This window comes from Astatotilapia calliptera, chromosome 16 (assembly GCF_900246225.1).
Source record: "Astatotilapia calliptera chromosome 16, fAstCal1.2, whole genome shotgun sequence".
Lineage (NCBI taxonomy): Eukaryota > Metazoa > Chordata > Actinopteri > Cichliformes > Cichlidae > Astatotilapia > Astatotilapia calliptera.
Window position 1 is genome coordinate 4,735,105 of NC_039317.1, and position 15,317 is coordinate 4,750,421.

Genomic DNA, 15,317 nt, shown 5'->3' on the forward strand with positions numbered 1-15,317 from the left:
ATCTGGGCCACCTGGTCCAAGAGGTGGTGATAGTTGACAGTGCAATTACTCCACTAAATTATAATTTCCTGTTCTGACACATCATATTTGGGCTCCACGGCTTTTCAAATGAAAACATTTTGCTCTACTACAAATTTCTGACGGCTAGCGGTACTAGCTATGTTTCATTTTATATGATAAGCCTATAATATATAGCCACTGTTGGGTTGAACAAGGAAATGGCAAAGTTCTCAATAACTTTTCACAAGTAGAGTTGTGGAAATTATTTTTATTTTCATTATATGAAAGGACAGTATCACAATTGTAATGTGCACACTGCATCCTGGACAGAAACAGTTGCATTTGAAACATCTGCTGCTGCTAAAAGGACATTGACTTTCTGCAGGCATGCTGTAGACTTTGTGTTCATATATAAATTATGAAAGAAAATTAATGTGCCCTCTTTGGGGATTCGTGTCAGTGTTTGTGGGACTGTAGCTTCAGGTTTGTATTGTTGACTGGAATCTACATGAAAAAATGCATCTCAGGCCATGTTATGGAATAACGCAAAAGAGGTTAAATAGTTAGTGTACCTAGTGGCTTTCTTCAGCAAGAGATTAAGTAAGTAATGTGTAATATATTATTTCTGTTGAGCAACAATCCTGACATGAAATATCGCACATGGAAACATCGCAAGCAGCTATTGAATGGATATGCTGTCCATCAGCATTACACTGAAAAGTACATATAACCTGCCAAAAATGGGAAAAACAGTTTTGCATAATTTAAGTGCTTTATCTTGTTTTTTGAGGTACAATCACTCTCGTGCCGATCAAATTTCCATAGGAAATATTAAGTCATGTAAAGGAATATGCATGTTTAACAGTGTGGTTTAAGTAGTAAGAGATAAGCAGGATGAGAGAGCAGAAACTTACTGACGTATTAAAAGTGTTTTTATGTGAAGTTACAGAAAAGAAAATGCAGCTAAAAAGTGTTAAATGAACCACTGCAACACAGAACTGCTGCAGCTTCAGGTGTCACTCTTCATGGATTCATTCCGACGGTCTTTCCGAGACTGGATCCGTGCACATTTTGGACACTTTTTCACCACAAAACACTTTTTGTGAAAGCAGGCTTTGCACTCTGTGAAAGACAGAAGATATTCATAGGTTTTATGTATCCTGCATATAAACCCAGTGGCAGCATATTACTTGTTATATTTGTGGGGGGGTTGTCAGAAGAATATTATGAAGTTGTACTAAGTCAATCCTGGTTTTAGTCTATAGAGGAACACAGACTGCATCTCGCTTTGTCTATGCTCACCTGGACAGCGTTTACATATGTCTGTCTGAAAAGGAAAGATGATGTCTTTCTCTCTGCAAAACTCACAGACAAAACCTCGGGCAAGACACAGCTGTGTGAAAGAAGTGAGAGAAGAAAGTCAAAATGATTTAATTTCATACAAACATTCACACGTTTTCCTCCTCTAAACATGTGTTGTATTCCTGGCTGTATTTAACTGAAATATTGTCTGAAATGTTGCGTACTTGTTTAAACGGGCACAAGGATAGGAGTCGTGAAAAGCTATTTCTTTAAGTCATCATTTACATATTAAGTCAGGTGAATGGGCCTGAGATCTACAATCCCTAACTTTAAAATAAATTTAAAATTAGAAATGCTTTTAATTTAGGTAAGCGGCAATAATATTTAATTACCAAATGCATATCATCAGCACTGGAAAATAATAACACTGTCCTTAGGTAGAAATGTACTGTCTGTACTTTCTAGCTAATAAATAACATTAAAGAGGCCAGGAGCCATCTGGTTCAGAATGACTGACCTCACAGTTTTCCACATGAGTAATGGCAGACTGCAGCACTGCTTTGGCCTGTGGAACCAGCTGACCCTTCTTCACCTTCTGTAGGTCATCCATGGAGAAGAGGTTTGACTGCTCCCTCAGATGAGCAGGGAGATGCTCCAGCTCAGCCAGCACACTAGGACACAAACACAGGGCAGATTAAGTTACTAAGTAGTTACTAGACCGTGTGTGAACTAGTAAATCTTATACCTAGCATACAGTCACGGCCAAACTCTTTATTTATTTACCATTAAAAGGTTTTTGAAACTTAATAAATCCTTGTAATAGTTCTTTAATATGTGATAGAAACATAAAAAAATACTCAGCAAATTTAATGAAAAACACATTTTGATCCACTGCCAAACCTGTAAATGAAGTAATGTCTTTATTTTATAAAACAAGGACATGAGCTGTTTATACATACATACAATATATATCAACTTTGTATTATCTCCAAATGTTACCTTTGTGATAATCTGCAGGCTTTTAGCAGCTTCTTGATTCCCAGCAGCTGATCCTGCACCTCCTGATGGGAGGATAGAGGGACATGTTAAAAAGGAATACAAAACTAAATGAAAACAACCTAATAGTTTGTCATTGAATTTCAGTATCGGCTTTGAAATCTAATTCCACAGACTACTTACTAAATACAGTAAAAGAATAAATAAAATGCCAGGATTCTTCCGATGGCTATCGATATGTTTTTAAATGTGAATGATTGCTTTCAGGCATCTATGATCACGGTAAGCACAACAGTAATAATTTAGTCATTAACTCACCCTAAACCTGTCCAGTTCTTTCACTTTACTGTACAGATTTTTACCAACACAGGTCAGGTCAAACAGAGGCTGCTGCCACACTGAATCCAGCAGCTGTTTGGAGAAATCACTCACAGGGTACCTGAAATATCAGGATTATTGTGAGTTATGATGATGTTACAGGGTTTAGAAGTGCACTGCAAGTTATTTAGAAGTAATTTACATTTACAAGACATTTAATCATTTCAGTTTTCTATATGAATTAACTATACATTTAACATATGTTAACAGTTACTATAATATGTTGTCTGATTTGATCACCTGCCAAAATCCCAGCAGGACAGTACTCGACCCGGAATCACAGCCTCTGAGCCGCTGTGACAGCAGTCACAGAAATATCTGCAAAAATGAATAACAACAGATCAATGATTCATTTGTAATAACTTCATTATTTAAATATAGATGGTTTAATATCTGATTGCAGGAAAACTTAGCTCATATTTGGGTAATAACATGTTATTTTCCATACCTGCCGAGGTATTCACAGTACCGCAGTTTCTTGATGTACCCTGGTGGGAGACAGAGAGTCTTATATTTGGTTTTGCTGCTTGTTACATTGTGAAGACATGGCTGAGGCCTGTGTTTGGTATTTACTGGTACTCAACCTTGATTACTATAGACAACAATGATTTCAGTGAGGAACAGTTTTTTACATTTATTTATTCCTTTTTAAGAAATGACAAAGTTACATTTCACAGAATGACTGAATACAGTTGTATTAGTGAAGTGCATGACTTATAAATCTCTCTGCTTTTTCGGTAATGGAAGCATTTTCTGACTATAGTTTATTCTCCTGTGGAGGGATTAAAAATGGTTTTATGAATGCGAATGTAATGTTCAGATAAAAACTAAAACAAAAATCCTCTGCAATTCATATTATGTAATGCAGTACTCACTGGGCTCCACCTCGGTCCCACAACCTGCACACAGGAAGTGTTGCGAAGCCACTACCTCGCTTCGTCTGAACAAAGAAAAGAAACCCACACACATTCAGCTCTAAATACACAATCATTTATAGCATCAGAAATAAACCATTTTTCCGCTGCGCTGTTGTGTCATCACATATAAATGAGACCTGTGCGTTGGCTGGACCGTGAAGATGATCTGGAAACGTGGTGGTGCCCAGCTCAGGGATCCTCTCATCCTGGTACGCTGTCGGATCTCTTCTGTCAGGCTATCGCTGCTCACCGCCACATTTTCTGTACCCGGCAGCTGGTATGAACAGGAAGAACAGAGGATACTTGTGGTCATTTCTGGAGTCCAGTCCCAGCAACGTGTAATAAATATGCGGGAAAGTTTTCTTTGTCATCAGCCACCAATATCTTATTATATATTTATCTTGCATTAAAATACCAAGTTGAGAAAGTGTTATAGTCATAGTTGATTTGTGGTTGCTGTTCTCACCTCCTGAAGCGAGCTGCGAAGGCTTTGCCGGCCACGCTGAAGCTCAGTAGAAGGGAGCCAACTTTTTTTGAAATCCAACACCAGCTGCTGGGCTAGCTGCTCAGCACTGCACCATGGACATCATAGATTTAGTCAGATTTAAAAGAACAAGCGCTTACATTATTAAAATGCATGTTTACTGAAAGGAATAGGTTTTCTTACTTTTTTAGAGACTCTCTCTGAGTTAGTGTATGATCAACTCCACAGTCTGAAACAGAAACACATAATATGATGATTATGTTTATTCTCGTTTAATCCAATATTAAGAAAATAATTTCTATATTTAGTTGATATAATAATGTATATGTGTTGATAAATGTCATAGAAAAAAAACAACGTTTAAAACAATCAGTTCCTGATATAAAGTCAGTGAACACTAGGGGGGAAACAAATACTGTAGGCTTCAAATTTCCAAGCGCAGATAAAATCTAGATACGTTCACAGTAAGAAAGCACTTTCTGCTGATCAAAGCATGTTTATGTGAGTTCTTTGTTGCTTTTGACTCAGATGGAAGATTGGTGGAAAGGAACAATCAACCTGTTGATACCATCTTCACAGCATTTAGGCTATAAGAAATTAGTCATCCTGTAGCTTTTTAGTCTGGCTTTTTGTCTAAAAACATTATCCGGACAAAGTTGGGACAAAGGAAGATGTAGGACGACCCATTCCTGGTCAAAACAATATGTTTGATGAGGAACTATTTAAGGAATGTGTGTTTCATTAAAAATAGAATTTCTTACCTTCGAATCCGCTGTCAGTGGAGAGCACAGACAGAGTTTTCATTTGATGTTTAGGCTCATCCTTCCCTGCTTCCTCCTCCGCTTTGTCCTGTGTTTGCTGCTCTACACATGGGTGTGTTTCTCTGTGTGACATCTTCATGTCTTCATCAAGATGTCTTCGCTTGTATCTCTCTCGTCTAGGATCAACTCTGCTGTACTTTACTTTATGCCTGTGTAATCTAAATGTCTGCTTCTGTGGCGAACTCTCCTGTGCAGAGCTTTTATGTCTTTCCTTGCACATCAGGCAGTTTGTGTCCATCGTGGAACGCCACTGATCTAAGCTAAGAGTCCATTTTGCATTTTCGAGCATCTCCAGCACCATGTCCACCACAATAAAATGAGCGTTTTCCTGCACACAGACAGACACTGGTGAGACGCTGCTGAGAGCATTTGGCACCTGTCTGCTGGCACAAATCTGGCTGTGATTTCACATTTCTATATTTAATGCCAAACACTATAGTAACCCGATTAAAGGCATAAAATGAAGTAATTCATAAGTAATTCAATAAGGTAAAAAAAAAAAAAAAGTTCAGTGTCTTAGATTTACATTTACATGGTCTAATAGTAACAGATGGATAAAGATATGTGTTTATTAATGGCATGCTAAGGAGGATTGTTGATATATAAATGATAAGTTAAGCACTTGCTAATACCTTACTAATGTTTAATAGTGGGACATTATTCTACCACCTTTAATTTCATATATCTGTAGCTTATAATTTGCAGTTGTATGACTCAGCCAATAATTTTTAAAATAAGCAGCTTGTTTTACAATAGAAAAATAAAGGGGTGTGTCATTAGCGTTTTTATTTACTTTTATTAATTTCATTGCAAAATAAATAAAACTGTGAATGACTGTTGGGGGAAAAATGTAATGTACCTTTTCCAGTTCACAACTGGTCTTGTAGATCTCTGCAGGGGATGCTGGGATATCACTGCTGCTTCTTTCTTTGCTTTGTTGTGTTGAGGTAGCGCATCCTGATGAAACACACACACACACATAAATAAACTGACTGGGTTTCTAGCCTTTTTAACATTTATATGTTTTCAGTGTTGCTAACGTCAGGTTCATATTTGCATTCAGTGCACTCAGTGTATCACTGTTACTGTCTGCTCAGTTCTATATTTTTATTCTTGGGCTTTATTGAGAGTATAAACGTGGGTATTCATAAAACACTAAAAAGTTTTCTCAAGATTATGCCAAAGGAAAAGGTGGCAATATAAATGTGTACAAAGGCCTACAGTCAAAGCCTGGAGTAGCTTTACATGTTTCACAGTTCAAAATAATCCCTATTTATCGTATACGTTTTCCCTGAATCCCTGAGTTTACACTCATGCCTTGAATCCAGCTTCTTTCTGATGTCCTTCTCCTCACAGAACTTTCTCTTATTCTTTTTTTTTACTTTTACACCTTACAAGTACAGTGTGACGTCTGGGTTTTTATGAGTTGTTGCAGTCAACTTTTATGTCTCTTAACTTCATCACGCTGAGATTCAGAAGTGTTTGTGGTACATTTGAAAGACGCCATCCTAAATAATCTTTTCCCTTATTAAAGAAAATCTGCAGCTCAAAACCGGGAATGAAATCATAGAGTTAGTGTGTTTTTGGACATGGTTAGTCTCCTTATAGGCACAATAAAACTGCCAGCCACCCTTTACTACTTGACACAGCTGAAAAATACAAAACAAAAATCAGTAAACCCCAGTAATGCTATTTTACCTGGTGTGTTGTTGGGAATGCAACTACTCTGGGTCCGCCTTTTATGCTCCTCAGCTAATCCCTGCTGACCACTGTAGGGAAGGTGGAGGCTGGGAGTCAGAAGCCGTTTCAGATTTGATGAGATAGAGGTAGAGCTTTGCTTTTTAGCCATCTCCACTGCGAATGACAACTGATAGGAGCTCGGTTTGGATTCCAGATCCTCCCCACTGCTGGATGTCGACCACTCCTGGGGACCCAGAGACGGTGAACCAAAGACAGGAGATGGTGGGTCCGAGCTAAAAGCAGAAACATTTCACTTTAGATGGAGAGGTTTCAAAACAATGCAAGTGAAGATCATCCAAGAAATAAACACCAAATTAAATGTTAACCATTAAAAAGCACATATTGTGCATCACCTGACAAGCAGCTGAGTGGCATCAAATGTTTACTCATCACTTTAACAAGTAATTAGTTGTTAGTAGTTAGTGTGAGCAGTGAAAATAGTATGTTCACTGTATTTTCAACAGAAACATGAGGAATATCCTGTTTCTTCTTTTTACTTTGAGGCATAAAACCATAGCTGCAGAAATAAGATAAAGGTCTCTTTATTTACTCATTTCAGTTCCTGTTTGCTCATAGGCTCTTGGCAACCACACAACTTTCATGACATTTACCATAAAGTATCTCAAATGTCAAACACTGTGAGTCCTAAGCAGTAAACACTGGCTCCTGCTGCAATTATTCACAAGAAGTAAAGCTTGTTGTTTACATATACAGCATACTGTGTAGTGTTAACATGAGCTTATTAGTTTTATTGTGTTACTTTACCTCCAGCAGCCAGTTATCCCACAGTAACTGAAGTCTCTAAAGCCTTAGCGCCATCAAGTGGTGCTAGATTAACACTGTGGTAAGCAGACTGTGCTATATTCCTATTCACTATTAGGTATGAGGTGACCACAAAGCAACAACCTAAATGTGGGGCAAAGAGTGTGTGTCTGTGAGACAATGTGGGACAGCTGGTGAAATGCTAAGAGAGGGCCTGCACTTTTCATGTGTGTAATTTAAAAAAATAAACACACAAACTAAAGGACAAAAATACTCATTCATATGAAGGAAATTTTCCCAGCCTGCTCACTGAGGAATGCAAGGTTGTGTTTTTCATGAGGCTTCTTTCGCTTGTCTGTTCCCTTTTTCTATCCCGATAACTAGGAACTGTTGTGCGTACTGAGCAGTCTGGTGACTTTTGGTTTCAGCAGGACGGCATTCACACAGCACCGTGTCTTATTTAGAGCAATACATATTTTGTAAAATTGGCGTGTGCTGTGTTTAGTTCGCGTTACAGCTGGAACTCAGTGAAGCTGCATTTCCTTTTCTCTGAGTTCGACTCCACTAAAAAAGGCAAAGTTGTGACTTTAAGGTTATTTGTTTCTTTTCCCCATTTATTAGCTTAGTGTAGACAGTAAGTGAATCTGCATATTACCTAGATACATATATGGTGAATAATGTCTCCATAGGTCAAAAAACACTTTTTCTTTTACAAAAATGTACTTTTGGTGTAGTTATTAACAGATTCACCTGACATGGAAAAGCTTTGAGACCAGGAGGAAGCAAAAACAAAGATTCAAGGGAGCCCAACTTTGTGTCTTCCTACTGCTTATCACAAATCAAAGGATTACATCAGGAAGGGCCAAATCAAACATGCAGATCCATCCACTGTGGACACCCTGTGGGAAATAAGGGTGCAGCCATATAAACTGAAAACTTAACTCTAACTCTCCTTTAATTAATTTTATAGTTATCAGATCTATACATGACTAATGATGCCTTTTTGTGAAGCATCTTGCAAAACTAACTGAAGTGTCCTAATTTTTTGCTAAAGGATGCATAAAAGTATGCAATATAGACAGTTTAGTGAAGTGTAGAAGAGGCAGAACAGGTTAGTTAGCTGTACCGCTGTGGAGGTTCCAGTGATGCACTATGTTGGACTGGTGCAGGACAGGCTGTGGTGCACATGTTAGGTATTATTTTAATAATTTCTACCTTTGCTACTAGCTTCATATTGTGTAGGACTGGGATGGACCATTAAATTTCCCAAGGGTGGGACTGTTGTGTTGAACTGCATCAAAAAGCTGAACTCAGTTCGGCTCAATATTAATATTATCTCTATAAATGGCCACTGTCTGTTAAGAGTAGATGTTACAATTTGTCAATGCAAATGTGAAATAAGCACATGCCAACATTGTATCACTATAATCAACATTCCCACAAACAATTGTGGACAAAGTGTGTTTTGTAAAATTTCCAGATTTTCTGTTTATAGTTTAATTACATCATTTGCAGTTTTGAAAATGCAAAGGAAAGTCACATCAACAGCAAATGCAAGATTTGCTTTCCATTGTGCATATGAGAGCTCTGGAATGTCCTTGTCACAAAATTTCTGCTCTGTTTTTAGCACTTTGCCTACGCTGAGCCACCTCCCCCATGTGTGGGAACCTATGTCACCATGTTCAGTCTGATGTGCCTACAAAAGTGCAACAAACTGTCGGTGATTCAATGCTCCTGCCCTGATGAAATTGACTATTTTAGTTACAGCATCAGAAACCTGATTCATTTTTAGCACTGACTTACACTGCCCGTCCTGCTGTATGATACAGTTCAAAAATACCAGTTCCTGTTTTTGGTTAATTTCATTTTGCATCTGCTTCAAAAGCAGATTTGAACAGCCATAGTTTGTAACATCAGCCTGTTTGTCCCATTGCAGAGCTTGCCTCTCCAATCATGCCTTTCACTCAACACATTCCTGATAGCTCCGCTGTCCACTTTTCAACTGAAAATCCAGATTTCCTGCAAAGGTGTTGAAAGACTCTTGATCTTGCTTGGAGAGTGGCATATTCTTAATTGCTCCTTTCCTCTCAGGTGCAAAAGAATTCACCAAACATTCACTGATAAACTCCCCATCAGAGTATGAATTACAGTTTTAGCGATTTTGTTGGAAGTAAAAATAAAAAACTGGATGATTAAAGATTGTTAAAGAAAAAAAGAGAAGGGCTTGTTGCTTGTGTAGCTTTGCTAGCAAAGGTTCAGATGTCGAGTTCTTGTATTTCTCAATCCTTAAACATAGTAATCTGCTCCAAAAACTACACACATGGCTTTACCTGTGACTACAGTAAATAAATACTTAGAAGACTGTGTGTTAAAAACTCTGCATCAGGGGGTCTCAAACTTAAATGAGCTGTAGGCCACTGCTGCTACTGTCATTTCATGTGAGGGCCACTGTAGTGTTCAAAAAACAAACAAATAAGAAAACACCCACAAATATTTCTGAAAATCTAGTGTTTTGTTCGTTTTTTTAATAATTTCAAATATTGTATCACAAGACAAAACTACAAACAGGAAGACTTTTTTTGTGACTCTTAAATAACTGAAGCCTTTTATTGAACTACCAAAGAAACAAATCGGTAAACTGTTTCTGACCAGACACGTGGCAGCACTTCAGCTATGATAAGAATGCAGACATAAGTGTACACATGAGTTTTTGACTGCTAGTGAAAACTGTCTTCTTCACAAATAACTCTCACTAAACTCAATCCCTCAACATGTTTTTACTCTCTGTTCATATTGCCTTCATATTAAATAGCTTTTTGCTTTTTAAAGGACTTATTTTAACATTGCAGTCAACAACAAACAAATCTTCCCTAAAAAAAAAGGTAACTTCAAGAGCCAAATTGTATTATATTTCTTCACGTCAATATACAGGCCTCAAGTAGGTGTGACGTGGGCCACAAGTGGCCTCTAGGCCGCAAGTTTCAGACCCCTGCTCTATATTCTGCATCAGTCTTTCTGACATATTTCAGGGCCAGCAAACTCGAAGTGGCATTTACTTGCAGACATAAATGCATGTTTTGTTTTATTTTGTTTTTTCATATCATCTTCACAGCAAAAGAAACTAAGTTCTATTGTGATTTCCCACAAAATGTAAGGACTGTTTGCTGGCTGAAATGGGACAAACTGGGTGTATATCTATCTATATTATGCTTAAATCCCAATTTCCAATTGGCCTCACACTGGCAGGGGCAACCAAATGGGCCAGGTGGAGCCTGGGGCCATACCATACTCTGGGCTGATCTAGAGGTCTGGAAATCAGCCTTTTAGCTCTCTGCTTATGTCTTATTTAAACTGAGTTAGCCCAAAGAACAGAAAATATCAGAATAACAGCACAACACCACTACACCCAATTATAGGGTTCCCCCACCAGCCGAATCCCATTTTAACTCCTGGTCCTAAGTATCTGAATAATACAAGTGTTAACATGTTTTATGCCACCTACAGTTTACCTGTGCGTACTGAACTGTCGCAGTAAAATCATGTACCATGCAGCTTTGTTCAAGTGGACAAAGTTGTTGCTTTGTGTGGATTCCAAACAGCTAATGATAAAAGTCATTCATGAACTGTAGCACTCAAGAGAAAAGACTGAATGACTCATGCACAACTCTTACTTCAAGTTTGATACGATAGTTACTGGTTTGCCCATCATCACAGCTTACAGCTTATTTTAGAAAAGCATCACCTAAAAAAGCACCTTTAGAAACGTAATATAATCGTTTAGGCTTTGTCTTTTTTTACCCATGAAACCCTTCCCTGGTTTCTTCACCCCCAATGAATAACAACAAGACTTTAGAAAAGTATCTATCTTGCAGTGTTGCCCTTTAAAAGTTAGAGTCACTCAGAATGTGGGAGACAGTTTCAATATGTTTGAGGAGGCATTGTGTTTTTTAAAAGCACACTGCACTCTGATCGCTCTACACACTGCTCAGCCACAACAGATGCTTTAGCTGATAGGTGTATCTCACCGCACTTTGTTATTATTTCTTATATAATTAGTCGTATATTCCATCTATGACACATGTAGATCTGTGTTTCTTGGTCATTTTTTATTTGTTATGCAATCATTTGTAATAATGATATTGCTGAAATGTTTTGTAATGCTTTGAACATATATAGTGGTTACCTGGGACTAGATGTATCATTTACTCCTCCGTGCCAGGAGATGGGCCTGCTGCGTCTGGAAATGACCGGACTGCTCCGGGGAAGGTGGAATTTTTTATCCTCTGGATCCAAAAGAGAAAGTTCCTCTTTGCTCTGGATGTCAGTATCTGTCAATACTATGTTGCCTTTCTTACACTCATCACTCAAACCCTCACTGCTGTGGCTGAGTCTGTCTGACTTGGAGTCAAGGAAAGATTTAAAATTGAGGCAATTGACTTTTGTCTGCTGGTGGTGATGGGAAGATGATGAATTTGCTTCTGCTCTGTCAGTTTCTGGTGGTGACAGAAGGAGAAGTGGGTTAGAATCCATAGCAGCTGACTGTTGTGTTTGGTAGCAAAGCAAAACAAGGGAGACAGCAAAGAAAAAGTTAGGCCTGATCAATATGTATTCCAAAGGCATTCTTCATTTTAATTGCACGTAGATTTTTGGAGCTGGAACCAGAAACAGAGACTGTTCTGGAAAAGATATGTCCAGATAATTTCAAGCTAAAAGCCTAGAAGTTTTAAACTAAAGCTTTGCGATAAATGTTTCAGTAACTCTCTGGTGTTTCCTGTGTGGTGGCGGTCATACGTCTTTCAAGATGCCTAGAACAGAAGGTTTAAAAATATGTGCTGGATCTTACCTGTAGATGCCATTGCAGGGCTTTTTGACTCCACTATGTCCACATACCAGCTGACATACTTGGAACTATACAGAGAGGAGGACATGGTGCTGTGGCTTCCCATCTGTGCAGAAAAAGAGAGGCATTGTTTCTCAATTACTTTGAAGCAAACTTCCTGCTGCTTTCAGAGCAGAGGCAACACAAGTACCAGTTGTGTTATTGACTAATGGTTGTACAAGATCAGAAAGTATTAAATGTTCTGTAATATTGTGTAAGTTATTAAGCTGCTGAAAATGTTGGGAAGGTTTATTAGTTCTGCCACAATTTGGAACTGATGAGAATAAAAATAAATAAATAAATATACATATTCATTAGGCAAGGATATGCAAGATTGTAACCTAAATCTTTATCATAATGCAAATTTTAAAGTGTGAAGGTATCTCAGGGGAGAGTTAAAGATTTTTCAAATTTAAAACAATTACAAATACACTGTCATCCGAACTCCCAGTGTGGAGCAATGCATGCATTTCCCAGGAAATGTGGCATCATAGACTTTTTACTTGTGCAAGTCACAACTGCACAGAGTGTGTAGCTGAATTATTTCATTAGCTCAAAGTAGAGCAACTGTTTGTCTGTGCCATCAACTTCTCTGGATGTTCTCAATTCTTTCAACTGGCAAGTTATAAATATTACTACATCCACAGATGCTGATAACTGTTTGCAAAGGGGATTTAAGCATTTATGTAAAGAGTTAACAGAGTTAAGTGATGCATGTGTTTATATACACTATTCTTAATGACTTGTTTTGCTGCACAACTACTATAATGAAGAAGATCCTTGTAAAAAATAATATGTTTTTAAAAGTTCATACCAGCCTTATGAATTCAAATGGAGGAATTCAGTGTATTAAAAACATAAAACATCATACTAAAATAATGAGAATAGCAGAGTATTTATGTATAACCATCGTTCAGAGGTATTTGGGTGTTTTTATAATGATAGTTTCTAAAACTGAACCAGAACATGGGTGTCTTTTAGGTTACAGCAGATGGGGCTGAACATCAATCGTTCATTTCAGTTGCTTTCAAAGACCTCACAAACTCTCCTGGAAAACAGCTACTGTGGCCAATACTTCATAAAAGCTAATACATGCTAGCAAAGTCTTTAGTTCATCTAGAATTAGAACAGTCTCAGCCGAGAAACTCCAACAACCATGTGCAGAAAGATCTAAGATCTAAGCTTTCATGCTTTGTAAAATAACCCAGCCTGTGCAGTGTGGGTGTGACTCTGATAAAAAAATGGGTGTTGGAGACATCACTCTGTGAGAATTAGCACTATCCTGTACGCAAGACAAAACATTAGAACTACGAAGCATATCAGTCTACATAAAGGTTATTGTAAAGACCTGACAGTGAAAGGTAACACTGAGAAACTTGTTAAATTAATGACGTTTAAAAAGTTATTTTATTGTTTGAACTCAAATTTTTTTTAAAAACTCGAACGCTTATAAAGCCAACTAAAACAAAATAAAAATACCCAGGACATGTCTTTAGTTTCAGCTGCTGTCAATACAACCAGATAACTACAACTTACAACTTAACTTTTTTTTTTACATGACTTACACGTAGTCAGTTCTGCCTAACATAATGCAGAGGTTAGTTGGTGATTTAAAAAGATAAGAACTTTCCTGACATCACTGTAGCTTATTGGTCCTGAGTTTAGGGCACCCTGATGGCCAACTTCTGCTTTTTTACTTTTTTTTTTACTTCTACCTGGGAATAAATGACAAGGCCTGCTAGAGGGGGATTTTAGGCTAAAACATGATCCATGACGATCAAATTGAGGTGTCACAAGTGGTTACTGGTTACATTGGTACTGAAGTGTTGTGAACCGAATGTCACCGTCTTTGAATCTGAATAAAGCTGGAATGTTTAATCAAAGATGAGAAATCAGCGTAAAACACAAAAGAACTAAATTAAATGAGAAAATGTAGCACTGAACAGCCTTCAACGTCATTAACAGACCTCACATCCAACTAAAACTACAGTTATTTTATAGTCCACCCTCTGTATCCTCATAACACACATATACAACAAAATGTATCCCCAAACAAATCTAAGAAGTGGATTTCAAAGATTTGAGATTTTAAAAAAAAGGAAGAAAACAGCCAAAGATATTTCAGTGCAAATACAAATGTATTACTCTCAAAGCGACACAGAAAGCAGTTTCTACATGAGCCCTGCTGATTAATCTCTCTTATATATCGCTCATATATCTTCAAGGAGCTGCTTCGCTTTAATCAGCAAACAGAGCTTCCTGTATGAATGCAGAAGTAGATTCTAATTGTAAGTGATAATGTCTAAAATATTTCCCTTTTTTGTTTCAGTCAAAGTAAAAAGCAACACGTTGGAAGCAGAGAGAGGGGGGAAGGCAGACAGCAGAAGCAGCACTGACCAGAACACAAAGCTCAGGCTACTCACCAGTTAGTGACTCGAAGAGGAAACCTGTCAGTCTGGTGAAGGGAAGACTAATGCGAGTCTTCAAAAAGCTGCGGCAGCTGGAGAGAAAGGAAGAGGGCTGGTTGGTTTTCAGCACTTCCTGTATTTAAATCAGGTTTGTATTTTCTGTGTCTCAGCAGTCAGTGCTGGGCTTTTTTTCCACTAAGAACAGAGACACCAAGAAGCTCTCAGTACACCGCACAGCACCTTACCACAAAATTACCCTAAATATGTAATCTGCCACTTAAAAAAACACAGGCTTCTGACTTTTTCTCAACTATTTAATAACAGGGAGTTGATTCATTATGTATTAAGTCATGCTTTTATTTTAGGAGCGTTCATAATACATAACACATAACATATAATTAAAATATTTCTTGTTTCTTTCATTCTAAAGAATGAAGGAACATTTAATGAAATATAATCAGATCGATTATAGGAGCAAAAGTGTTTCCTTAAACCCATTGCAGGTCTTAAATGTTGTGTTCAAAGGTTCCTCAATTTAAACACCGTCACAGACGCGAGTGCAAAGGTTTCGTTCAGCAGCATATCTTACGTGACATTTCTCAGTGCTCAGCAAAGGCTGGCATGTTAGCT

At 37.8% G+C, this 15,317-nt stretch overlaps 1 protein-coding gene across 1 annotated transcript; it reads right to left on the minus strand.

The window, feature by feature from the left end:
- Positions 1 to 253: 253 nt before the first annotated feature.
- On the minus strand, positions 254 to 14,729 carry rubcnl (rubicon like autophagy enhancer). The gene is made up of 17 exons (XM_026145893.1): positions 14,703 to 14,729; positions 12,244 to 12,346; positions 11,584 to 11,893; positions 6,597 to 6,871; positions 5,758 to 5,855; positions 4,839 to 5,226; positions 4,261 to 4,306; positions 4,060 to 4,165; positions 3,731 to 3,867; positions 3,552 to 3,616; positions 3,125 to 3,164; positions 2,917 to 2,994; positions 2,617 to 2,737; positions 2,302 to 2,363; positions 1,820 to 1,973; positions 1,303 to 1,393; positions 254 to 1,122 (listed from the first exon to the last, which is right to left on the minus strand). The coding sequence occupies exons 2-17, from the start codon at positions 12,344 to 12,346 to the stop codon at positions 1,010 to 1,012; spliced, it is 2,187 nt and encodes a 728-aa protein (XP_026001678.1). The 5' UTR covers positions 14,703 to 14,729; the 3' UTR covers positions 254 to 1,009.
- Positions 14,730 to 15,317: the final 588 nt, after the last annotated feature.

Coding starts and splice junctions, on each gene's coding strand:
- rubcnl (XM_026145893.1), bottom strand. CDS start 12,346: ATGGGAAGCCACAGCACCATGTCCTCCTCTCTGTATAGTTCCAAGTAT. Junction 4,307..4,838: donor CACTGACAGCGGATTCGAAG/GTAAGAAATTCT, acceptor TTTCTGTTTCAG/ACTGTGGAGTTGATCATACA. Junction 3,868..4,059: donor TTCGCAGCTCGCTTCAGGAG/GTGAGAACAGCA, acceptor TGTTCATACCAG/CTGCCGGGTACAGAAAATGT.